Raw genomic sequence first — 26,511 nt, 5'->3', positions numbered from 1 at the left:
CGACTCTGGGCGGGCTCCTGGATGGGGGCTGGTCACCAGAAAGACCAAGCCATGATTAGAAGCTTGGCATTTTCAGCCCCACCTTGATCATGCCTATGTGAGGAAGCCTCCATAAAATCCCAAGGGCATGGGGTTCGGAGCGCTTCCAGGTTGGTGAACACATCCACACGGCGAGGGTGATGCACCCCAACTCCATCAGGACAGGAGCTCCTGCACTCAGGACCCTCCCAGACCTCCCCACTGTGTATCTCTCCATCTGGCTGTTCATCTGTGTCCTTGATCACATCCTTTAACAAACTAGTAAAAGTAAGTAAGTGTTTCTCTGAGTTTTGTGAGCCACTCTAGCAAATTAGTCAAACCCAAGGAGGGGGTCATTGGAACCTCTGATCTATAGCCAGCTGGCCAGAAGCACAGGTAACAACCTGGGCTTGCAATTGACATCTGAAGGTCGGGGGCAGTCTTGTGGGATGTGTTCTCTGTAAAGGTAAAGGAAACACACTGGAAAGAACTGGGCTTTTTTCCTACACAGAAGGTGGAAGACTGGGGTTTTCCCTTTACAGTCACACAGCTGGGAAGTGAAGGGGCCAGACTTGACCCAGGCCATGTGGCCCCCGCGCCTGCTCTGAGGAGCTTGACCCTAATCCTCGCCACAGCCCCACCCAACAGGCCTGAGGGCTCCGGCTCTGTCCCCACTGGCCTCACCTCTCGGATGAGGTCCCGGCGGATCTTCGTCTCCTGGTAGAGTAGGGGCAGGATGTCATCCAGCAGGTCACGGACCAGCGAGGGCTTGTTGTGCACGGCCGAGTTGAAGAAAGCCAGAGTGGCTCGGCGCACATTCAGGTCTGGGTCCCGCAGGCTCTCCATGAACTCTCCTGGCAGAAAGATGAGAGGGGGTGTGAGGGACAGCAGAGCCAAAACACAAACCACCTCGACCTCCCACCCAGTTATCGGCTTAATGTGAGCTGTGCAGACCCGGCTGGATGCGGTGAACATGTTCCGAGCATCAACTCTGTGCCAGGCACAACAAGCTTTCAAAGTCCAGATAAGAATGCGGACTCAAATCTGGCCTGGGCTGAAATCCAGACTCTACCACTCCCTAACTGTGGGACCTTGGACAGCCTCAATGTCCTCATCTGTAAACTGGGGTAATAACAGTATCTACACTGTAGGACTGTTTTTAGGATTAAAAACGTGGTAATGTCTACAAAGCACATGGCGGAGTGCCTGGCACAGAGTGAGGACCCTCTAAATGTTAACTTGATATTATTACAGATGAGGCTCCTGAAGATCAGAGAGGTGAAGAAACTTACACAAAGTCACACAGCACTTCTCTGAGCATACTTTTTTGTGTAATTTAGACTTCTGAATAACAATGTTAATGTTTCATATACTCAATAAACAAATAAAATAAAAAATGAGAGCGATCTCTAAAGAAAACTAACTGTATTTCAAATGATTAATATAACCACCCAGGTTATGAAGGAGAAAACAACCAACCAAGTAACTTCCCCAGTATTTTGACTAGATGCCCTCAGGCTAAAGACAAAAGAACTATAAACAAAGATTGATTTTTTGCAGATAAGGGTTAGCAATTCTCAGACTACTTTCTGGGTACTCCAGGATTAAGCAAATAAATATCTTGGAGATAACAGGAGTTGGGTGTCTCACTGCTAAAAGAAGCGTATATGGAAAGGGAGAAGCTAGAATGAACCCTGTAGGACTGGACTGGAATAGGAGGTAGCTATGAACACATGGTTTCAAGACAGCCAGAAAGAAAGAATGACAGATAGAAAAAAAGAAATTGATGTGAATGAACGTATGTATATATAAATACATTACATATGTGTGTCTGCCTGTGTAAATACATTCGTACCTACATGCAGTGCCTGGGTCTGTCTGCTGAGAGGGCCTAGAAGCAATGGCACCCCAGCAGCAACAAGTACACCCAGTGTCCAGATCTTGGATTCTAAATGCCATTCTCCACTAAAAGGAATAAGGGCTGCTTAGAGAAACGGCTGATTTCAGGGCTGGGGCAGGAAAGGTTCAAGATAAGTCTGGAGCATCTTATTGTGCCAAAAAGTAAGGATATGCTCAAAGAATGATGGAAACATGTCAACAGAACACAGGAACTAGAATGAAGGGCTCCTGCTGGCTAAATATGAGACAATCCTGAGAATCAAAATAACAAAGACAGTAATAGATTATAACCCACTGAATGAAATAGGAATCCGTGAGTCTATAATGATATAAATAAGTAAATAAAGAAATAAATGCGGGAGAAGGAAAAGTTCTTCCTGAGAATAAAATGCAAACTAATAAATATGGAAGGAATGCTGGAATTAGAAAGCTGCCATTTGGCAACTGTCAGTAATCATTGATTCAGGCAAGAATCCACCGTGGACGCAAAACACAGTGGGCAAAAATTTGATCAGGAAGAGGATATTTTGATAGACTGAAAAATACTTATTCACAGATATCACCTTACATCCGTGAGAATGGCTATAATCACCAAGACAAAAAATAACAAATGTTGGAGAGGCTGTGGAGAAAAGGGAACCCTCATTCACTGCTGGTGGGAATGCAAACTGGTGCAGCCTCTATGGAAAACAGTATGGAGATTCCTCAAAGAATTAAAAATAGAAATACCCTATGATCCAGCTATCCCACTACTGGGAATCTATCCAACGAACCTGAAATCAACAATCCAAAGAGGCTTATGCACCCCTATGTTCACTGCAGCATTATTCACTAGAGCCAAGAAGTGGAAGCAACCTAAGTGTCCCTCGACTGATGACTGGATCAAGAAGATGTGGTATATATATACAATGGAATGCTACTCAGGCATAAAAAAGACAAAATCGTCCCATTTGCAATAACATGGATGGACCTGGAGGGTATTATGTTAAGTGAAATATGCCAGACAGAGAAAGACAAACACTGTATGACCTCTCTCATATGTGAAATATAAACCAACACGTGGACAGAGAAAACTGTATTGTGGTTACCAGGGGGAAGGGAGTTGGGGGGTGGGCACAAGGGGTGAAGGGGCGCATTTATATGGTGACTGACAAATAATAATGTACAACTGGAATCTCACAATGTTATAAACTATCATTACATCAATAAAAAAAAAACTCTCATAAAAAATAAAACTTATTCATTCCAAAAGAAAAGAAGAACTTGAGTGTGTAGAAACCTCAAGGTCGCCACATTAACCAGGTGATCAGAGTTACCATCACCAGAAACGGGACAATTTGCCATCGTGTGCCTACCGATGTGATGCATTGGGAAGAACATAAAGTCTCCTAGCAGAGCAGGATTCAAACCCAGGGCCGGCAGCCCCTGAGCCCCTTCTACTGTGCCATGCTGGCTCCTAGGTTCCCCCACTCTCTGTGAGAACACAGCTGTGGGGAACTGGCAAGACCTGAGTTCAAATCTCCTCTCTGAGCCTTAGTTTCCTCATCTGTAAAATGGGGCTAGTCCCACATTCCACGCAAGGGGCCGTGGGGATTAACTGAGATGAGGTATAGGACAGGGCCTAGCATGGCACCTGGTGTACAGTGAGAGCTCAAAAACCGTGCTTCAAACACACAACAACCACCACCAAACACCCAGGTGGAGACCCCTGGGGCTGCCAGCCACAGACAGCTCAGGCAATGGAGGGGACCAGGGCTGGGCAGCATGTGCCCACTGGGTCAGGACACAGAACAAAGTTGTTGCTGACGATACTGCTGTAGCTTCTGGACGTGTTCTCCAATTCAGAGTGCGGCCACATCTACTGACCCCTTGCTTTCACACAACAGTGCCCCAGCAGGTGGGGATCAGCACCCCCATCTCATAGCAGGAGGAGATGAGCCGTCCACGCTCACACAACCAGGGAGCGGCAGAGCCAGGATGCAAACCCGAGGCTGGCAGACTCCAAAACCGCTCCACTCTCCACTAGGCCGCCCTGCCCGGATGCGGAGGGCCAGACTCCAGAGCAGTCCAGTTAAAGGCCTGCAGGCTCGGAGCTTTAAAGGGCTGAGGGGTCCGTCTTCTCTAGGAAAAGCCTGGTCCTGCAGAGCCCAAAAGAGGGCTCACCCTCCTCCCAACGAAGGCCACTCTCCCCTACCCCTCTGCAGCCCGACCCAGCCTGGTGCCCGCTGAAGCCAATGCACGTGAGAGGCTGACGGTTTCCACTTCTAAAGGCCTGTTGTGCTCATGGAGCACTTTCCCCCTCAGAAACCCACAGGGTCTCCAAAATAACCTTAGAACGTGTAGGTAAGGTTTCTCACCCCCAATTTACAGATGAGGAAACTGAGGCTCAGAGGTGAGAGGGGCAGGCTGGCTTCACCCAGCAATTTAGTGGCAGTGCAGGGACTTGAACCCAGGCCCCGCTGCCCGTCACAGGGCTGAGGTGGCTTCCCGGGTCTCCAACACCCCTTGGCCAACATGTAAGAAAAATCAGCCCAAGCTCAAGGCCTGGGTGGAGGGGACTGCGCGGGGCAGGGGGCAGAGGGGAGGGGTGCTCACCAGTGAAGCTCTTCAGGAGGGGGTCAATGGAATGGGGCTGGTCCGAGATGAGGAACTTGACTGCTGTGATGACAGTGCTCCGGGTGTGTGGCCGACCTGCAGGACAAGAGGCAGCAGATGGTGAGGGGCAGGGCCAGTCCTGGATGCCCACAGGCGGGCAGGTGCTAAGGCTCTCCTCTGCTCCGTGGGAGACAGAACTGCGCCCCTCCCCACTCAAAACCAGCCCCCAACTTTGGGGAAGTCGATGCTACCATTTCCCTTGGCCTAGAATCTCCCTGAACGCTTCCCACTGCGGCTGAGAAAGTAAAACGGCCAGTTCTTAGCAACCACACTGCAGGACACTGACGGAGAACCAAGAAGCCGAGATAGCAGCGGTCAGACCAGAGAAAGACCGTGCGCAGGCCGTGGGACTGCACTCTATTTTCCAGACACGTTATTTCAGTTAATCCTCAGGATGGTCCTGTGATCTGGTTGATAAATAAATAATATAATATTAATTAAAATAATTAATAAAAATTATCATTAATCCCTATTTTACAGATGAGGAAAGAGAGACCCAGAAAGGGTCTAAGGTCACACAGCAGATCCAGAATTCAACAGCTGATTCTGCGCCCCTGCCGGGCCCTCCTCTTCAGGCCTGCGTTCTCCAAGCAGGGGCAGCTGTGCTTCAAGCCGGCTGAGGCCAAGGGGATTCCAACAGAATTCAGAGCATCCGCAAAGCCTGGGAATGGAGAACTCACTCAATTTTGCTTTTCTGCTTGCTTTCTGAGTAGAGAAGCTGAAGAAAGGGAGGGGAATTCCCATTATGTGAAGAAAGCACAGAAGAAGATTCGGGGTGGCTGATGAAGATATGTACACTAGAATAGGATTAGGTGACTTTAAAATAAGAGAAACAAAGCCAAGGGAAAACACCGACGGAAGTGAGATGGAGACTGGAGTGAGGGGTGTGCGGGAGAGGCACCTGGGAAGTCCCATGAACTTGCTAGGAGCAGGCCACTAATTTGGCTCTAAGCTTCCCAGCAGCCGGTGGTAAAAAGGAAATGTGAGGGGCTGGCTGGTGCAACAGTGTGCATGAGCTACCAACAAACCAGAGCCTAGAAGAGGCAGGGCTGTGCCTCATGAGACTCCCGCCTCTCATGGTTCCTCGTGAGGAGCCCTGTGCACGTAGCAGGCAATGTCCTCAACATCTTCTTCCTGTCCACACAGTGGTGAGGGCCACAGGGTGCTTGTTATAAAGCCAGCAACCCAGGGCCGGCCCCGTGGCTTAGTGGTTAAGTGCGCGCACTCTGCTACTGGTGGCCCGGGTTCAGATCCCGGGCACACACCGATGCACTGCTCGTCTGGCCATGCTGAGGCAGTGTCCCACATATGGCAACTAGAAGGATGTGCAACTATGACATACACCTATCTACTGGGGCTTTGGGGAGAAAAAGGAGGACTGGCAATAGATGTTAGCTCAGGACCAGTCTTCCTCAGCAAAAAAAAGAGGAGGATTGGTGTGGATGTTAGCTCAGGGCTGATCTTCCTCACAAAAAAAAAAATAAATAAATAAAGCCAGCAACCCAGTAAGGGCCTAACGTAATCACGAACATAGCAACAAGAGCAGTTATTAACAGTATTAATTAGGTACCACACACTACACCAAGCCCTTTGCCTGCATTATGCCAACTAACACACCCACTGACCCTCTCAGGGAACCAGCTGACCGGCTCGAGGCTGAGGGCTTCTTTTCTCAGGGGCTTTCTCTTGCCCGAGAGCCCCACAGCCCCACCTCCCGGCTTTCTTCCTCCCCGAGCTGCAGAACCCCCTGACGTGCTCTGACCTGACCACACAAAACCTGCGCCGCCCCCAGTTCTTGCCTGGCCTCCCCAAGCCCTGGGGGCATGGCGTCCCATCCTCCTCTACATTCACATCTGCTCCGGGCTCAAGCTAGCCCAAGAGAGCTGCACTCTCTGCTGGCTGCTGTATCTGGCCCCTCAGAGAACTGCTTTTTTAACCTTAGCCTGGAGCACAAGGAGCTGTCCACACCGAGGATTCTGAAAATGGCATCATGAAAAGTTTACTGTTGCAGGGACATACTAAGGATTCTGTGTCCTCCATCCCAGAGGGTCCCCCAAGAAGAGGCCTGTAGGTCTCAGGAAACACTGTTGTCACGGCTCCTCTGCCTTGATCTCATACACACCTGACTTGCAGACCCAGTCATGTGAACTAGCTCACTGTGTGGGCCACTCAGACGCTCAGAGGCAAACTGCCCACCTCCGATCTGGGCCACCTGTGCCCACACCTGTGCCCCTACCTGCCGCAAGTTGCTTCCGGAATCGGGGCAGAAGGAACGGAGGGTTCACGAGGACCAGCTTCCCGATGCACTCGGCCACCACCCCCCGGGTACCCTCCTCGGTGCCCTCGCAGCGCTGGAACAGAAGGGCCCAGATGTCCTCAGCATAGGGCTTCAGGCTGTCGGGCTGGGCAGCGCCCAGGGCTTCCCTGAGCGAGTGCAGCAGCAGGTACTGCCGCCGGGGCTCGGCCTCGATCTGCCCCAGCAGGAAGGGCAGGAAGTCGGGCAGGTTCCCAGCGCCCACGCGGCCGAGCGCGTAGGAGGCAGCCGCCCTCACATCCTCACTGGGTGACCCCAAGGCTTCCAGAAGCACCACCTTCAGCTCCCGCTGGGGGCCCGGTCCGGCCACCTGGCCCACCTCAGCCAGTGACAGGAACGCCAGGACCTTGACAGCCGTGCTGGAGTGAGGGGACCTGGCATCACAGACCAGGCGGTTTGCTGTGCCTGCCGCCTCTTGGGGACAGGCGGCTGCGAGGGCTGCCACACACCGAGCCAGCGAGTGGAACACCTGCTTGTGCAGGCTCGGCCTGCCATCCACAGCCTGGTCGTAAACCGGCGTAGTCAGCAGGCTGATGAGCTCGGCGTAGTCCACACACGGGGGGCGGGTCCCCACCAGAGCCTGCAGGAAGCCTTCGGTGGCTGCCAGCACACTTGCTGGCAGCAAGGGCGAACGCAGCAGCCGCAGCAGCTCTGTGAGCACGGGGCCACTGACCTCGGCCAAAGAGGCCGGCTGGGCCTGGGTCACCGTGGTGAGGAAGTCCACAGCCATCTGGGCCACGTGCATGTCGCTCTCGCTGACCAGGGCGGGCAGCTCGGCCAGCACGGCCCGCATGGCGGATGGAGGGAGGCTGTGTCCCTGGCTCTGGGCCAGGGCGTTCAGGGCAGCCAGCGTGGCCAGCCGCAGCGCCCGCTGGTTCTTGCGCAGGAACGAGGCCAGAGTGGGCAGTGCCTCGGCCAGGATGGGCTGCAGGTCAAGCCGCAGCGGGGACACGGCCACCAGTGTCAATGCCTTGACGGCGGGCAGCCGGGTTATCTCATTCCGCAGGCGGTCCAGGAGGAGCAATAGCGAAGGCTTCAGGTCATCCCCGAGCCGGTCACCCAGGTGGCCCATGAGGTGGCCCATGCAGGAGATGGCCCGCTCCTTCACCTCCTGGTCCAGGTCAGTGGCACGGAGCCGTGCCAGGGTGGCGGCAGACATCTCTCCAATGTATGGCTCAGGGTCCAGTGCCCGAGGCCTGTCCAGAGGCCACAGGGCCCGCACCAGCTCCTGCAGCACAAGCAGAGCCTCAGCCGCGATCTTGTAGAAAGGGTCAGCCACGCAGGCCATCACAGGTGGCAGGAGAGTGGGCAGGTGTGGGTGGAAGGCCTCGGCTGGCTCCGTGCCCAGGAGCCCCTGCAGGAAGGCCAGGGCATCCATCCGGATGGTGGAGGAGCTGGAGCCGTCTGCCAGCGAGAAAATGATGCCTGCGGGGTGGGTGCAAAGGTTACAGGGCCACAGACCCTGACCCAACACAGCCCTCCCTGGATGCGGGGGTGGAGCTCCCACAGGCGTCTGAGCTGGCCCAAGGCATCTGGGCTCTGATGCAGCAGATTCCAAGAGGGGAGGGCTTGGCTGGGGCCAGGGCTGAGGGACACAAGGCCAGGGAACCCATGTGAAACCAGGAAGTAGGGCCTGCACCCCAGCCTTGTTCTAACCGCTGGCAGTGGGGAGCCACCATAGGTTGCTGAACAGGGGCACCCTTGAGGACTGGGGGCTTGGGTCCAGGTTGTGGAAGAGGCCCAGGACAGCAGACACCCGGGTTGCAGTCCATCCTACCTGCTACCAGCACGGGCATGTGCTCTGCCAGGCTGCCAGGGAGGACGCCCGCCAGCTCAGTGAGGAGGCTGAAGCAGCCCTGGCGGGCCCTGCCACTCCGATCTTTAAGCTGCCGCTGCAGGGCCTTGATCACAAGGGGCACCTGTGGGCAGGTGGGGGGACGTCAGGGACCAGCCAGGAAACCTCAGCCCACCACTACTGGGGGGCTGTGCCCAGGTGCATGCCCATGGAGAACCCCCAGCATGGAGAGGATCACTCTATCCCAAGCTTCCCATCACTCGCTTTGTACCAGGGCCCCGATTCCATACTCAGACCCTCTGAGGAAGGCACTATGCCAGGGCCCACTATTCAGACAGGGAAACAGACACAGAGAGACTAAGTAACTCGCTCAAGGTCACCCAGGCAGTCTGGCTCTCGCCCCTACACCCTGTGAGGGGGAAGCACTGGGGCCCCTTTCCTTCCCCAGCTAGATTCTCTCCCCAGATGAGTTCATCTGCTCCCTGAGCTTCTCCAGCGAAGCAATAACTCCCAGATCGACATCTCCAACACCAGGCTCATGTGCTAACTGCCCGCCCCACATCTCAACTCGGGCATCCAAGGACCTCGAACATGAATGTCCAGAACAGAACTCTAGACATCCCCCACTCCACTGTCTGCCATCTCGCAGAGCTGCATTTCATGCTTTAGCCAGAGCCTGGAACTCGCGTGACACCTCCCTGTACCTCACCCTCCACATCTAATCCAGCAGCAAGACCCAAGAGCTACCTCTCAAGTCTCACTCCTCCTCTCTGCCCCCACCACCTCAGTCCAAGGGACCACCCCTTTCTCCTGGACAGCTGCAGTGGCCTCCTGCTGGTCTCCAGCACCTACTCCCGCCCACCCCGTTACCATCCATTCCCCACACAGCAGCCAGAGTGAGCTTTTGCAAATGTGAATGGGATCCTATAATTCCCCTCCTGTGGCTTCCAGGACCTTAGAATAAAGGTGAAACTCCTTCTCAGGGCCTGGAAGCCCTATCGGTCTTGTCTATCTGCCCCCAGCCTGTGTGGTCCGGGGCAGGGACTTCATCTGTCTATTCTCCAATGTGCCCCAGCACCTAATACAGAGGGCCAGGCACACAGTAGGTGGTCAGTACGCACACTTCAGTGGGTGGCTAGATGCTAAGGCGGGCAGAAGGATGGGAAGACAGGTGGATGGAAGGGCTGTGAGCAGGTGGGATGGTGAGTCATGAGCGGGGGGTGGAGGGCTGGGAGAGAGGTGAAGGCATGCCCACCTGTCCTCGCAGCATGTTTAGGTTGCTGCCGGTCTGGGTGGGCTCCTCCTCGGCCTCCAGCCATCCCTTCGGGGGCCGGGTTTGCCGCAGCAGCACAATGTAAGCTCCGAAGACATCGGCCTTGACGTTCTCCTCGCGTTCCTTGAAGCGGCGGATGAGCGCGGGCGCCAGGGTACAGTGGAAGTCGGGCAGCAGGTCAGGCCTCGAGCTGATCAAGGCCGCCACGCACTTGGCCGCTGCCCGGCGCACCTTCCAGCTCATGTCATCGTCGTCACTGTACTCGTCCTCACTCTCTGGGGCAGGATCAAGACACCATGGCAGACGGGGAGCCGCCTGGCCCACCCAAGTTGTCTCCGAGGATGGGGAAGTGAGAAGTGAGGAGCATGGAGGAGGCAGCTGGGCCTGTGCTTCACCTCTCGATGACCGTTATTGACAGGCTATTAGGTTACCTGCCATTTAATGAGCACCTACTGGGTGCTAGGGATGGTGCCAAGCACTTCAAACCCACCACCTCACTTTAGCCTCACAATGACCTGCGCCACAGGGATTACTCCCTGCTGTGGAGACGAGGGAACCAGGCCTGGAGAGAAGCGGCTCAGCCCGAGCTACAGGGCAGGGAACAACTGGAGTTAAAGCCCGGTCCTCCCTCTGCCTCCAGATCTACGCTGTTTTGACTACACCATGGAAAATCTGACTTCTAAGTCTTCAGTGAGGACTTAAGAGAGCCCATTCGGGGCACAAAACCCATCCTCCGGTTTCAGGACTGGCTGTGTTATGGCTCATTTACTGGGATTCCAGAAGAGAGAGGCGATAGGGCCTCTCTTTGGCCTCCCCCCTCCCCCCAACCAGCCTGCCCCAGTCTCTCAAGGGTCCTGATTCCGGCTTCCAAGCAGGACTAGTAATAAGGAAATGCTGTTTTTGTGGGGCTTTCTACTCTCCAAGCTCCCCTGAGAGGCCAGAGCTCATCAAGTCTTCACCACACCTCGGGAATGAAGGTGCCTTGAGCTCTATTTATAGGTAATAACAGCAAGGCTCAGAGACGGTGAGAGACTCTCTTGAGGACACACAGGAAACAACTGAGCTGAGATTCAGGCTTACAAGGCCTACCCATATCACCTGGGGAGACACACATGAGGCTGAGAGGGGGATGGTCCTACAAGGGATACCCCAGGCACAGGCTCAGAGGCCAGCGTGTTCCTACCCATGCTGCTCTGTAGACAACTCAGACTCGCAGAGCACTGGCATCTGGACAAGCCATAGTGGGACACATGGACAGTCCCACGGATGTGTCCTGTCAGCTTAGCAAATGTCCCTCTTGCAGGACTGCTGTTTGTTACCTCTACCATATGCCACCCATGAAGAAACACCTATAGCTCCCTGTTACTGACAAGAAAACGCCCAAACTCCCTTGGTGAGGCCCCAGTATGCCTGTCCAATCTCGACTCCTACCACCCCATCTTGTTCCAAGTACCTTGTCAGGCCCTATGTCCCTTGCCTCCATCAATGCCCTGCTTCCAGGGCCCAGGGGCATCTGTCTGAGTGACAGACAGGACCAGAGGCATGGAAGGGAGGCAGCCAGTGAGTCCATTCCCTATCCAGGTATCTCTCCCCTGTCAGCGCCCATCATTCCACCATTAGAGCCTCACTCTGCTGGGTTAGAGCACCGTCTCTTGGAAGCCATTACTAAACAGGTACAGAGTTGGCAGCACAGAGGTGCGGGAGTCTGGCTGACATGGCTCCACGTCCCAGCTATGCCACTTCCTAGCTGTGTTATCTCAGACAAATCTCTTCTCCAAGTCTCAGTTTCCTTGTCTGAAATATGGGGATGATAATAAACACCTGGTTTTCTAGGGTTATGGTAGGGAACATGAAAGAAGAGAGTGCTCAGGACACCAGCAGATGCTCAATAAATGACAGCGATGATTACTATCGTTACTGTGAGCTGTGCAGAGAGGGTGGAGACCTTGGGGGCTCCAGATTTCCCAGGGCAGGGCTGGAGCCTGAGGAAGAGTTGAGATCAGGATGGGGGCACCAAATGTGGCGCTGTCTTTGGATGGGGGGGTCCCAGGAAGGCTGCATCCATTCCACCCCTCAGCCCCAATGACAAGTCGGCCACCCACCTTGCTCACTGAATTCACTATCCTCTGTCTCCATCTGGTCCTCGTCCTCGTCGCTGTCATAGTTATAGTTGGGGTCATACTTCATGTACTGGAGGCAGAGGCTAGTCACGTTGGGCACGTGAGGGCCCATTTCCTTGGGGCACCTGTGAGGCAGGATGGGGGAGACTCTGCTGGACCCAGGCATGACAGTGTAGGGGTTGTGGCCCAATGGTGAGTCCTGAGATCTTACTGCTTTGAAACCAACATCCTGCCCCCACCCCATGCCCGCCAACTTCCCAAAGAAACCCAGGGGCCCCTGTCTTCTGGCACCCCCACTGCACCTACTTCCTCAGGAAGGCCTCGAAAGCCTGGAGGCAGGACTCCCGGAGCTCATCATCATCCAGGTTGCAGAATTCCTCCACCAGGGGCACCAGGCGGTCCAGGTGGGCTCCTGCAGGGCCAGGTGTGTCACTGAGGCCAGGCCAGACCCTTTCCTGGCTCCCCCAGCCTGCAGCTCTCAGCCTGTCCCTGCACCTGCAGACTTGACCACTGTAAACTCAATTCAGAGGCTTCAGAGTGGAGTAGATGTGGGTTCTATCCTTGACTCTGCCACCTATAAGCTACAGGACCTTGAGCACGTCCCAACTTCTCTGATCTCAGTCTACTCATCTTCACAGTAGGGATAACAATGTCTACCAGGCAGAGATTTTGTGAAGATTAATGATATGTTGCAAAGAGCTCCACCCGAGTTCTGGCATACAGTAGGCACTCAATAAGCAGCATCTGTTGTCGAAACTATTACTCACGTCCCTGCCTTATCTCCTGCACTAGGCTGTAGCCCTGGATGGGCAAAGCCAGGAAAAGGAGGGGCCCCCCACCCAGTCCCTGGGCTGTAGATTCCCCTCCAGCCCTTCTCGAGCCACACCCTGCCCCACCTTCCTGCCCAGTCAACCCTGAACCCTTGTCTGGTCTTGTGCAGGCCTCTTTCCTGGGTCCATGCTCCCAAGGGTGGCCAAGGGGTGGCTGCTGTTTGGGGGAGATGTGGGCAGAGCGTGGACTGCGGGCTGGGCCCCCACATGTGCTCGAAAGGTCCCTTGCAGTGAGAGAGCCAGAGGGGAGGGAGGGGCAGACCTGGGGCGCCTCTACCCACACTGCCTTGTTCTAGCCCAGAACTGACTGCAAGGTGTTTCACAATAAATTGAAACCTGATTGCAGGATTCCATTTCTATAAAACTAATCTCTGGAGACAGAAAGCAGATCAGTGGTTGCCTGGGGTGGGGTAGAGGGAAGGATGGACTGCCAAGGAGTACAAAAACACTTTTGGGGGTGATGGAAATGTTCTGCATCTTGCTTGCAGCGGTAGTTTCAAGGGTGTATGAAAAGGTCAGAAAACACTGTACACTTTAGTGCAGTTTATTGTATGTACATTACCCCCCCATAAAGATTTTTAAAAATTCAAACCTGGCGTACAGGTTGTTATTAAGGTATATTTGTCAAAATACGAAGACAGAATATACTTCATTTAACTTTGCTGACATGATCTGTAATTATCGGCGAGACTGGCGTAAGAAGGTAAGGCTCAGAAGCACCTGCAGCACGGGGTCTGCCCTCCTCCTTCCAGGAGCTTCGGCCGCGCCCCCTCACCTAGGAGGCGGCCTGCCCTCTTCCCCAGCACTTCCCTGCCTCAGCTACGCCCCCCAAGTAGGAGGCCGTCTGCCCGGCCCCGCCCCTCAGCCCGGGCCCCGCCCCTATCCCAGTACCTCCCCTTCTAGGCCCCGCCCCCTTACCGAGGCGGTGGCCTGCCTGGCGGCCGATGCTGCCCAGACACTGGATCAGGGTGCGGATGGCAGCGGGGCTGGCGGGCGCGCGCGGGCCGGGTAGCCGGTCCAGCAGGTGGTCGGCGAGCTCGACGAAAAGGTCGGCGCTGCAGGCGGCCGCCAGGTGGCCGAGCGCCCCGACGGCCCGCTTGCGCACGGCCAGGCGCGGGCTGCTCAGCTGCGGCAGCAGACAGTGCAGGAGGCTGGCGTGGAAGGCGCCCAGCGGGGCGCCCAGCCTGGGGAGCCGCAGGGGGCGTCGGGCGGGGCCCACCCAGCAGGCAGCCTGGGCCGGCACCTCCCCTTGCCCCAGCCTCTCCTAGCCTCCTCCCGGAATTACGACAACCCAAAGGCCCTTGGTGAATGCAAAGGCGCCCTGCAACTGTGTGGAGTGATTATTTATCCTGATTACAGGAGAGAAAGCAGAGAGGGGAAGGGACTTGCTCCAGGCCACTCAGTCAAGAAATGCAAGGCCTGGACTTGAACCCAGGTGACCAGGCTCCCAGTCTGGGGAGAAGGCCTGATGGTGATGGAGTGTGGGGGGCTCCAGTGGGGCTGTCCGGAATTCCTGAGAGTCTGGGCCTCGCCTCAGTGCCAACCCCCCTCAGTCTATCCCCCTCACTGAGACCAGAGTGGCCTCACGTCTACTTCTGTCCTGGTCACTCCTCTGCCTGACTCCTTCAATGGCTCCCCAGTGCCCTTCGGATAAGCTGAGCCCTGGGCTCAAGGCAAGAGGCAAGCCCAGAGAATGGTTTCTGCACAGGCAGAAGCAGCCTGGGCTGGCCTCAGCAGCTCCCATCCTCACCTTCAAACCACGCCTGTGCATTTGCTGTCCCACACGTCGCCTGAGACCTTTTCTTCTCTCACTCCACAAGGACACACTGACCTCAGTCTCCCATATCTCTCTGCCCTGGGTTTCCTTTATTTATTTGTTCACCTACTATGTGACAGGGCCTGTGCTGGAAGCTCCAGTAAGCAAGACAGACTCTGGTCCTAGGGCCCGACCCCATGGAGTTTTCAGCTGAGTGTAGGCCTCCCAGGCACCTCAAATTCAACATGCCCCAAACTGAATCCATCGCCTTCCACCCTACACACCTGCTCCTGCTCCTGTTCCGGGAGGACTCCCCACCACAGCCAATGGCCCTGTGTCTGCGCCCCCGGTGAGTAAAGCCAGAGACCTGGGTGTCACCCCTGAGTCTCTGCCTCTCACCTGCTCTGAGCTCTGTGGAGTCTACCTCCTAAATACACCTGAACTCACCTGCCTGCAGAGCCTCCTAACCAGCCTCCCCACCTGTTCCACCCCTTCCCATCCACCGTGCATGCTGCAGATAGAAAGATCAGTCTAAAACACACAACTATGCACACGGCGCTCCTCAGCCCCTGCCGAAAACCCCTCCATGGGCTCCTCACACCTGCAGTATAATCCTTAGCCCGCCACACTCCCTGGCTTCTGCCCAACCCTCAGGCCTCACCTCTCCACACTGGCCCCTCCACATTACACCCCAGCCCCATGACTGTCTTGCACAACCCCTGGGGCCCCATGTCTTCTCCTGCCTCCGCCCTCTGGGCTGAGGGCAGTCTCCCCTCTAGTGTCCCCCTTGTGCCCAGCCACACCTGGCTAAGTCCTGCCCATCCTCGAAGGCTCGGCTTTAGCAGGACCCTCTCCAGGAAGATTCCCCACGCCCCAGCTGGGTCAGGGGCTCCCCCAGGCCCTACTCTTGATTGTTCTCGCTCCACTCGCAGTTTATGTGTCTGTGAGCGCCTCCCTGGGAGCGACGGAGACTAAGCTGACTCCATACTCCCAGCACTAGTCCAGCACCTGACACTCTCCTGGCCACAGAGCAGGTGCTCCAGGCTTGGGAGGTGGAATCAATGAACACTTTAAAAATGCACAGTGCAGTTTAAAACAAAGGCCCAGCTATATTAGCCCAAAAGAAGAAAAAGAAAGAAAGAAGAGGGTGAGCGGGAGGACGAACACACATGGGCTTTGGCTACAGAGGGACCTGAGTTCAACTCCTAGGTTCTGCCTTTTACTGACAGTGTGACTCTGGGCAGGCCTCAGAGCCTATAATATTGTGACAAAGGAGTTCTCCTTCACAGGGCTGCTGGGATGATTAAGGAGGCCCGAGCACAGGGCCTGGTGTGAAGGAGGTGCTGGCTCTACGGATTTGAGTCCCTCCTTGTTCCCTCTGCTCCCCCTCCCACCCTGCTCCTCACTGCCCAGGGTGGCCTCCTGCACCTGCTCAGCATGTCAGAGAGGATGTCTAGGGCTTCCAGCTGCACGGCCACGTCCTCCTGCTGGGCAATGGCACTGGTGAGCTGGCGGGTGATCTTCCGGCACACGTTGGTGGCCAGGCCAGAGCCTGCACAGAGCACAAGACGGGCACCATAAGTCCCAGGGCTGGCCTCCACCTCTGGTCGGCCTTTGCTCTGGCTGTGTTCCCGAGCCCATGTCCCCAACAATCCCGCTGACCCAGGGAAGCCAAGGCTCACATGGTCCAAGGTTTGACCCAGAGTCCATCCAAACTAAAGGAGACAGCTAGGAGAACTGAAGAACTGATGGCTGACCTGCTGGCTGGCTCACCCTACGCCCGACCGGGAGGCGGGTAAGGTTAAGCACATCCTTTCCTAGACTCCCCTGCTGCTAGGAGTGGCCAGGTGACCCTGTTCTGGCCGGTGAGATATAGGTCAATGTCTTATGGGGCCTTCTGGGGAAATGTGTGCTTTTCTTAATAAGGGCAAGAGACGCGGGCAGAGACTTCAACCCTGTCCTAATTGAGCTGCTAAATGAATTGCTGCAAAAATGGAGTGGCTGATCCCTCCAGAATTATGGGAGAAAAACCACCCTCTACTTCTTCAAGCTGCCATTAGATTCTGTTACTTGCAGCTAAAAGCATTTCTAATACAGAGCCATGAACTTAAATAGATCTGGGTCTGAATTCTCTGCCACTTACTAGCTGGTTGACCTTAGATAAATCCCTTCACCTCTCTGAGCCTCAGTTCCTTTAATGGTAAACTATGACAGATGATAATAGTCCCTAGTTTCTTGGACCTGGGTACCTGTGGCTGCAGGGGGGAGCTCTGAGAGGATGGTCTTGAGGCCGATGCCAGCGATGTCTCGGAGCTGCTCCTTGTCTGACCGCATGTTGGCACAGAGGGCGTCCACGATGGTCTCCACCTGGTACTCCTTCACTTTGCCCACCAGAGGACCCAGGCTGAGCAGGGTGGGAGGCAGGGGGTCCAAAAGCCCCAGGCTCAGCCTGAGTCAGGCTGCCCCTTAGGTCCCCTCATGCCTATGGGGCCACATGTGCTGCAGAAAAGGCCCCGGACCCACGTGGAACTCCCTGTTTTGCCAGAAAAAGAGGCACCCTCTGGCTATGCTAACATCGTTCCCAGCACCTCCCAAACCTGCATCTCCTCCCGGGTTTGCATCTCAGTATATGGCCAAACCATCAAACCCAGTACCCTCAGCTGAAAAATACGAAATGCCCAAGAGCAGTGGTTCTCAAACTTGAGCATGTACCGGAATCCCCTAGAGGCTTGTTGAAACACAGATTGCTGGGGCCCACTCCAGATTTTCAGATTCAGGAGGTCTAGGTGGGGCCCAAAAATTTGCATTTCTGGTAGATGCTGATGCTGGTGGTCCATAGACTACACTTTGAGAACCTCTGCCTTAGAGCCTTGCCTCTCAAAGTGCGGTCACGGATCAGCATCAGCAGCATCACCTGGAACTTGTCAGAAATGCAGAATCTCAGGTCCAACCCTACATCTATTGAACCAGAACCTGCATTTCAACAAAGACCCCAGGTGATGCAAACACACATTAATGTTTAAAACCGGATGCACTGGATGCACTGCTTCTCAGCCTTCACTGTGCATCGCCATCTCCTGGGCCTTTACAAATCTGTTACCTGAGCGCCAGCCCCAGAGTCTCAGTTAATTGGTTTCAGGTGTGGCCTGGACGGTGGGAGGTTTTGTTTTTATTCCCCAGGTGATAATAACACGAAGTCAAGGCTGAGAACCTCTGACCTAAACAAGTAGATATCGGTGTTATTAGAATACAGATTCCTCGGTGCCACATTCTCAGCTGCCGGCCTCAGCCCCCTCCCTTTGCCCTCCGCCCTGAATCTGAATCCCTGGGTGGGGAATACACACTTGTAACAAGGGCTCCAGGTGAGCACAATGCACACCAGTTTGCAAACCTCGGCTCTCTTGACTTCTCTCTCCATCACCTCCTCCAACTAAGTAATCATGGGGTCCTCCCACTCCACCTCCTACAGCACTGGTTCCCACCAGGGGCGATACTGCCCCTAGGGGTGTTCTGGAAATTTATGGGCACCTTTTTTTGGTCATCATAACTATTGAGATGGCACTTTTGGCTTTTCGAGCAGGGGGTGGCCGGGGATGGCAGAAAGACAATGTTGCAAAACACAGGGTTCTACGCCCTGCAGGAGTTTCTAACATCCCACTGGGCGCTCATATAGGTAAAAAACCTTTCTACAATGATCTGAGTCCAGAACCTAACTTCAGTTTACATATAAACACAAAGTATTTTTTATACTATTTTAATATACCCTAAATTTTCCAGGAATGTAATTATCAGGTAATTGAAGGAAGACTGTACTTCATTTTCTGAGAAACTTGACAAGGAGATGGTCACTTCAGAAAATCTCCTCATGAAGAGCAATGCCGCTTGTGGTATCTGAGTGCCCCGTGTCTGTGCCTGTCCCCACCCGCGCTGCTGTGGCACTCAGGTGCAGCTTCTCCTGACGTCACTATCACGTCTACTGTCAACGCGCCCAGGCATTCACATACTGAAACACATGCTATTTACTATAAATGATGTTCCTTCTATTTCTCCCTTATGTTACAGTGTAGATTATTACATATACCATTTTGTAATTATGTGTAGAGGTAGGTTATATTACGTATGAACTTCAATTCATGATAGGAAAAGGGCATTTCAGCCCACATGTTGTAAAAAGGGGGTGTCAGTTCTGCCAGTGGGAAACCACAGTCCATGCTACCTCTACTCCACAGCCAGAGGAATGCTCCCAGACCACAAACCCGACCACGTTCCTGCATAAAACCCTTTACTGAAGGCCCTCTGCTCTTGAGATTGAGTTGAAATTTATTAACACGGCCCAGAATGTCTGCGCCCGGCTCACAGAGTGCTGTTTCAAAGGCAGTGCCCAGTTCTCTGTTGACTGTTGACCCTGCCATTCTTCAGTCCCCCATGCCCCCACCCCTCCCCCACACACATGTGCCCTGCACACACCCTGTTCTTGCTTTTTCAGCTCCAGAGGTAACTGGCCAGGTCACAGGACCACCACCTCATGGTGCCTAGGGCAAAGGCTTCTGGGGCCCCCGTGTCCCTTCAGCCCTGACCACTCTTGTGCACCAGCCTGACCTTCCAGCTGCCAGCATCTGCTTCTGTGCCTGAGGGCTTTCTCGGGCTGGAGGTGCCAGGGAATGCACAGCCCTCCACCCTACCCCAGGAGCAGCCCTCAGCCAAGGACTGACAGAGAGCTGGCGGGTGGGAACACTCCGAGGGGCACATCCTACCCCGTGTCCCAGGGGTCTCCAGTGGGGTTAAGCTCCACTCGCCCACAGTGGTAACTTGCTTGACTGCACAGTGGTAACACGCTTCATTGGCTTTCTTCTTTCCCTGCCTCACTTTCCCATTCCCCTAGCAGAGTTTCCTGGGATCAGTTCCCAAATAAACTTACAATTGAATCCTTGTCTCGGGGTCTTCTTCCAGGGGAACCCAGACTAAGGCCCCGTCGAACTCCACTGTGGCCCCAAGAGCTGCTCAGCATTTCTTCTCTCAGAGGCTGTACCCCAAAGAGGCACGGACCCCTGGGGTGCTCCCACCAGGCAGGCACCCTCTTCCGTCCCCACCAAGGCTGACACTCACCACTTGACCGCCAGGTTCTGCACTTCGCCGTTCTTGTCCTCCAGGAGCCTGAGCAGCATCTTCACCACCTTGCGCTCACTGTCCTCGTCCAGCTGGATGGAGTCCTTCTGCAGCTCCGACATCAGGTCACTGGTGGCCATGAACCTGAGCAGGGAGAGCAGAGGACCGCTGAGCGGCTCCTGGGCCCTGGTGACTTGGACAGTCTCTCAGAGTTCCCCTAGAAGCAGACCTCCATACAGAGATTCAAGGGCAAGCAGACCATCTGGGCTGCGGTTGTGGTCAGTGTCACACACACCTGGGCGGCCACAAGGAGACCTACCAGTGTGTGAAACCAACTGCCACATCATGGCAGGCTAGGAGTGGGACAGCACACTGCCTAAATGCTCGAGGCACCTGAGTTGGTGGCTCCTGCCTCTGCCATCTACACAAATGTGAACGTGGGTGAGTCATCTCACTTCTCGGAGCCTTAGTTGGCCTGTCTGAGAAAAAGGGATGAGAACAGCGCCAGACTCATGGAGTTGTATGGAAGACACAATGAGATAATGTATGTGATGTGCTTAGCATGTGGGGAGCCCTCGGTGGCCCTGCCATTATTACAATGGCACATTGCATCATTCACCTCTCACAGCTGCTGCGGGAGGGACGCTAGAAGGTCCAACAGACATCTTGAGACGAAGTCAGGTGTTAGCAAGCCTCCCTACCAGACAGGTGGAGGGGGGCTGGCCCTGCCCACCCCCACCTCAGAGAATCGACTAGGCCTCTGCCCTTAGACCAGTGGCTCTCAAACCGTAGCCACCTGCAGGGCGTGTGGACACTGGAGGGCCCCACCCCCAGAGTTTCCCAATCAGTAGGTCTGGGCTGTGGCCCAAGAATTTGGGGCATTTATAACAAGTTCCTGATGATGCTGAGGGGCAGGGACCACAGTCAGAACCACCGCCCAAGGCCACGCAGTTGGGCCATGGGCATATTTTGGACACTAATGTCAACAGCTGACCAGTGTCCAGACATGACTCCCTGACCCAGGGTGGGCATGAGTCAAGGGCTGCCCACCCACAGGGCGTGTGAAGTTGCAGTGGGAGTCTGAGCTGGAAGGCCGTGGGGCGCTGGGCATCATGGAGCACCATTCCTGCCGAAACGAAGCGGGGAGAGCAGCGTCTTAAACTGGCAGCCTTCGGCTGTGTCCACCTTGCAAATGTTTTTCAAAAATTTGAATTACTTACCAACATTTGACAATTGGGAGAGTTGACATAAAAAGACTTCCAGATTTTTTTGAAAACAGAGTATTTGAATACAACTAGGCCTACAGTCCCTGGTAACACTAACTAACTGGAGTCGAGTGGCTGCCCTCTTTAGGTGGGACACACATTTTCCAGGTCACCAGGTTCCCACCAGGCCTACTGCACCCACTTACTGGCTCCTGCAGGCACCTGAGGGGAGACTTGAGGAAAAGGCAGGACAAAGCAGCAAGGAGAGGCTGTGAAGGCAGGACCAGAGTGTGGCGGCCCCAGAGAGCCTCCAGTTTTGCAGACCCACCAGGCCACCCCGGCTCCTCACACCAGCCTTGCTTTCGGGGTTGAGCGAGTCAGCCAAGAGCCCTACCCTCCAAACCTCCTGGGGCAAAATCAGTCACAGTCAGGATTCTGGCCTCATCTTTGCAGGCTCAGACCTGCTGCTTATTGTCATGGGGCCCTCAGCGCCCTGCTACCAGGAGCGCACTTGTCAATGTCACAGCTGTTTATTTTTAACAGCTGGGATTAGCCTCAAGCTGCTGAGAGAAGGAGGCTGGGCTGGAAGCGAGGAGGGGGTGGCAGGGGTGACTATGCCCACCTCTGGGCCTGGTCACTGCAGGAGAAGCAGCCAAGGTAAGGTGAAGGAGGAGGCTTGGACCTGAGCCAGGCCAAGGCCTGGGGTGGGCACATGCACTCCTAGGCTGCCCAGCTGAGGGGATGTTCTGAGAAGGCAGGCACGGTCTCTAAGCCGTGTTTCTGCTGCAGTCCATGGAGACCCAACTCAGCCTGGCAAGCAAGGGATGTGCTCCTTTGCCCAAGACAAGCCTCCTGCCTCCCTCTTTCTTCTCTATCAGCTGAACTCCTATTCAATCCTCAAGGGCCGAGCTCAAATGTCCCAGCCTCAGGGATGACTCCTCTGACCACCCTGCCCTATCCCCAACCCACACTCTCTAATCACACTTGGTTTCCCTGGATAGGATTCTCTCAGAGCACTCTGCACTCCTCCATTATAGCACTTCTCAAACTGCGCTACAAGCTTGGTCACCAGTGTGTCTCTGCAATTAGATTCTGAACTCACAGGGGCCCATCAGGTTCAGCTCTGGGACTCCAGCCCCAGCCCCAGCAAAAAACAAGTCTGAAGAGGGCCTGGGAGGCAGGGCAAGGGCAGAAGGGGAGGGAGGGAGAGAGCCAGCCTCGTACAGGGCTCAGAGCCAACCAGCTGTGTGGAAACCCAAAACCAACCCTTCTGAAATATGCCTCAGCATTTTAGACACCCCGGGTTCCTACAAACACCCAGCTCTCAGAGAAAGCAAACTGTATTGTGCACATGTGTATGGTGGTGGTGGTGGGGTGTACAGGAAAGTGTATAATTTGGTAGATAAGAGCTTGAGCACTGAAGTTTGGCTTTAAGTATCCGTCTTGCCACTTATCAACTAGGTGAACTTGGGCAACTGACTCCTCTCTGAACCTCAGTTTTTCCAACTATGAAATGGGACATTTTCTTTGCCCTACCTCATAACATCCTCAGGAGGTTTTAATAGGACAACCAGCTCAGCGTGAGGCAAGTGAGGGAAACTAAGCTCAGAGAGGTTGCAGGAACTGCCCAAGGTCACACAGCAAGTTGGGAGGAGAATCAGCCTACCAGTCAGGTCTCCTGGCTCCTCAACCAATACTACTGTGTTTTCAAGAAATGATTTGGGAATTCCTGCAAGACCTCCCCCCAGCTTATCCGTCTGACTGGTGGAGTCTGAGTGGGAACCGAGCAGCCTCCTGCCTACAGGGTAGGGGTCCAGGAACAACAGGGATCAAAGGCTTCCTTCACCCTGCCTGAGACCCCCATCTGCAGCCAACGCCCGCCTCCAGGAGCCAGAGGACACAGCCTCAGTTTCATTCCAGAGAAACCCTAGAGGCGACTCAGCTGAAACACTCGGCCACATGGGGCCTGGACAGCTGGTCAGGACCCAGCCCCCCTGGTATTCAGACTTTAAAAATAGACACCATCCTCATATGCTTGGGGTGGTTTTAAGTGTTCTCGGGACCACTGGCAGTGCAGGCTGAAAGGACTTCTCAGGCTCTAGTCAGAGGGCCAACTCCCTCTTCTGGAGACTGGACCTGGGCCCCAAGAGACAGTGGTGCAAATCCCCTCGTCCACTGGCCAGCTATGTGACCTTCAGCCAGTCATTTCACCTCTCCCAGCGTCCGGAGAACATGGAGAACAATCACTACCACCCAGGCAGAGGGGCAGACTGAACGCAATACCCTGGATGTGTGTCTGCATGCAGTCTGGGACACAATACACTCACTGAGCACCTGCTGTGTACCCAGAGCAGGCTCTGGGCTGCAGAAAAGAGGTGCACTGTGCAGGAGCTCTGGGGATCCCCGGGTGACGAAGTGATGCAGTAGAAGCGGGGGAGGCGTGGGAGCTCAGGGCAGGTGCCTAACCTAGCCTGGGTGTCAGGAGGCTTCCCCAAGAGGTGACAACCCACTGGGAGCTAGCCAGGTGAAGGGGGGAAATGAAGGGGAGGCAAGGCAAGCAAAGGCCCGGGAGAGGGGAGAGGGCATGGCAGAGTGCTGAGGTGTCCCGAATCATAATAGTGCCCAATTATTATTATTATTATTTTGTTTTTGGTGAGGAAGATCAGCCCTGTGCTAACATCTGTCAATCCTTCTCTTTTTTTTTGCTGAGGAAGACAGGCCCTGGGCTAACATCTGTGCCTATCTTCCTCCACTTTATACAGGATGCTGCCACAGTATGGCTTGCCAAGCAGTGCATCGGTGCGTGCCCGGGATCTGAACAGGTGAACCCCGGGCCACCGCAGCAGATCGTGCGCACTTAACCGCTTGCGCCACCCGGCCGACCCCTAATAGTGCCCATTTATTAAGGGCTTACCTGGTGCCAGCCACTCATCTAAGCACTCCACAGGTATTAACACATTTCATCCTCACACCAACCCTCTGAGGTGGGTTCTGTTATTATCCTCATCATACAGAAACGGAAGCTGAGGCTCAGAGGGGTCAAGCAGCTTGTCCAGGGTCACACAGCCAATAAGTGGTTGGGGTCAGGATCTGAACCCAGGACTGTGGCTCAAAGGCTCTACTACAGTTCTACTGGAGGCCCCTGAGGGGTGTTGAGGAACGGGTTTCAGGCAAAGACAGGGGTCAGACCAGGAGAGCAGGGCCTCAGTCTCCCCACCTGTCAGGGGGCTGGAACCAGATGGCTTCGCTAAGATCTCAGCCTCTGTGTTAGACTGCCCTGGATCTGGACCCCAAGTCCTCCACTTCCTTGCTCTGTGCACCCAGGCCCTTCCTGCCTCTGAGCCTCGGGTTCCCTATCTGTAAAATGGGGATAAAGTGATAGCATGTTCAGTAAGTGGGCACACCTATGTTGGGTCTCTGTGAGCTCCTTTCAGTTCAGAGGGTCCAGAACTGGCTGCATGACCACCGGCCAATCCCTTCCCCTCCCCAGGCCTCCCCGAGGATGAGGGGGTTGGATCAGCAGTTTCCTCCATTCTTTTCAGATCTGTTCCGGTGTGGCTCAGTGATGCTGGGGGAAGGGGGGACAAGAAGGGGAGTGACAGACAAAACCTAGAAGCTCCCACCCCCACCGTCACCTACCTGTGCCTGCAAAGCCACTCAGCCCAGCCCCCTCCTTCAGGCTGGTCAGAGCGAACAGGGGAGGGAAGAGGCAGGGAGAGGGTGCCCTGGTCAAGTGCCAGGAGGAGGCCAGGGTGATTCCGAGCAGAGGGCGGGGATGAGGGTGCTGAGAGTATCAGTCAAAAAGTCAGCCCCCGGATGGTGGTCCCAGAAAGGGGCCGAGTTTCAATGCTGGGAAGAGGCAGACACCGGGACCCCCAAGGAGAGGCCGAGGGCTTCACCGTGGGGTGAAGTTTGGGGTTGGGCGCATCCCATGCGGGGAGAGATGAGGGCTGGGCACAAACGAGGAGAGAAGGGGCAGAGGACTGGGGCAGAAGGGGCGAGCTGGGGCTCTGATGGGGGGACGAGAGGCCGGGGCTGAGTCCGCACGGTGGGAGATGGAGCGGGGACCGGAGAAGTGGGGAGGGCAGGGCTGCCGTCAGGGGGAAGGGGGCCGGGGCCTCCGGCGGGCGGGGGGCCCGGGGCGGGGGCGGAGCTTCCTGCGGGGAGCGGGGGCGGGGGCTGCGCCGCCGCGGGGACGGGCCGGGGGTTTCGGCGGAGGCGGAGAGGCGGGCGCGGGCGGCGGGGCGCACCTGAAGTCCTTGTCGCTGGACGTCATCTTCTCCAGGAGGCTGGAGACGTGGAAGGCGGGGGTGCTCATGGTGGCTGCGCGCCGCGGGCCGGCGGCCGGGGGGAACATGGCGGCGCGGCGCCCCCTCCCCCGCCTGGCGGCGCGGGCTGCGCTCACCGGACAGAAATAGCAGCCCCCGCCCCGCCCCGGCGGCGCCTCGCTCACGCCTCGGCCTCTGGCGCCGCGGGAGGCGGAAAGGGGCCCGAGGGGGGCTCTACAGTCTCGGCCTGAGCGCCAGCCCTTGGCCGTTTCCCGCCCCACACAGCCCAGCTCCGGCTTGCACACCCCCAGAGACGGGGGGCTCACCGCCTATCGCCGGACAACAACTCCCTGTGATTCCGATGGGTACCCGCTCTGCCCTCTGGGGCCCCTCGCCCCTGCTTGCGTGGCACGGACGTGGTATCATAGAGTCTCAGGTTCGAATCCAAGTTCCACCAGTCCCCCTGTTGTGTAACCTTGGCCAAGTTACTTTACCTCTCTGAACCTCGGCTTTCTCATCTGTAGCCATTCAAGAAACAGGAGCTGCTATTGTAGGTCAAGCCAGTCAAAGCACTCCTACCCGCCTTCCACTCCCCGTGCTGGCCTGCCCCAGGGCCAGACAGAATCTGAAGAGTACCCAGTCCCACCAGGCCCTGCCTGCCATCCCCAACCCTCTGGCCATCAGGGTCAGTTTCTTCACTTTATAGCAATGCAGCTGAGGCCCAGAGATGCAAAGGGTCACACAGCCAATGAATCTGGGGGGGAATCAGGACTGACCCCATATCCCTTAATGCCTTGGACAACAATCCTTCCATGAAGCTGCCCACAGTTTCTTCACAGTTAGGTGCAAGCTCAGGGCGAGAGGATCTGTGGGAGGACAGGAGCGCCTGTGCATCTCTAGATAGCCAGGAGGCTGCTGGCTCTTGGGACAGGGAGTAGCATGTGCTTTGTAGGAAGACAACCCTGGGTTCAGATCCCTGCTAGGCTGCTTCCTGGCTTTGTGGCCTTGGGATAATGACACAACCTCTCTGAGCTGTTCTTCTCACCCATAAGATAGGGGTAAAGAAATCTTTATTTTATAACACACTCATCGCGTACCTGTTATTATGGGTACCTGGGTTCTAGAGCAGTGCCGTCCGAGAGAACCTTCTGCAGTGTTGGAAGTTTCCTACATCTGCACTATCCATTATGGTAACCATGAGTCACATGTGGCTGTTGAGCACTGGAAATGTGACTAGTGAGACTAAGGAACTGATTTCTTTTTTTTTTTTTT

General features: G+C 55.4%; 1 protein-coding gene across 4 annotated transcripts in view; it reads right to left on the bottom strand.

Annotated features, from left to right (window-relative positions):
• The window catches only part of CAND2 (cullin associated and neddylation dissociated 2 (putative)), a 35,658-nt gene extending 10,352 nt beyond the window's left edge, over positions 1 to 25,306 (bottom strand). The window contains exons 1-12 of one of the 4 annotated variants that reach the window (XM_004443148.3): positions 25,222 to 25,306; positions 19,767 to 19,910; positions 16,910 to 17,064; positions 16,089 to 16,212; positions 13,823 to 14,088; positions 12,381 to 12,486; positions 12,057 to 12,199; positions 9,937 to 10,229; positions 8,664 to 8,805; positions 6,809 to 8,311; positions 4,513 to 4,608; positions 703 to 872 (exon numbers count right to left, since the gene is read on the bottom strand). In XM_004443148.3, the coding sequence (XP_004443205.2) occupies positions 703 to 872; positions 4,513 to 4,608; positions 6,809 to 8,311; positions 8,664 to 8,805; positions 9,937 to 10,229; positions 12,057 to 12,199; positions 12,381 to 12,486; positions 13,823 to 14,088; positions 16,089 to 16,212; positions 16,910 to 17,064; positions 19,767 to 19,910; positions 25,222 to 25,289 (3,210 nt within the window). In that variant the 5' untranslated portion in view covers positions 25,290 to 25,306. Of the gene's footprint in view, positions 1 to 702; positions 873 to 4,512; positions 4,609 to 4,649; positions 4,980 to 6,808; positions 8,312 to 8,663; positions 8,806 to 9,936; positions 10,230 to 12,056; positions 12,200 to 12,380; positions 12,487 to 13,822; positions 14,089 to 16,088; positions 16,213 to 16,909; positions 17,065 to 19,766; positions 19,911 to 24,375; positions 24,552 to 24,610; positions 25,025 to 25,221 lie in introns of those variants that run through there. The other 3 variants (XM_087431545.1, XM_087431544.1, XM_087431546.1) reach the window with 3 other exon arrangements.
• Positions 25,307 to 26,511: the final 1,205 nt, after the last annotated feature.

Source organism: Ceratotherium simum, chromosome 5 (genome assembly GCF_057802395.1).
Source record: "Ceratotherium simum simum isolate JZ-2026a chromosome 5, ASM5780239v1, whole genome shotgun sequence".
Classification (NCBI taxonomy): Eukaryota; Metazoa; Chordata; class Mammalia; order Perissodactyla; family Rhinocerotidae; genus Ceratotherium; species Ceratotherium simum.
This window is presented reverse-complemented; position numbering and strand designations above follow the sequence as displayed.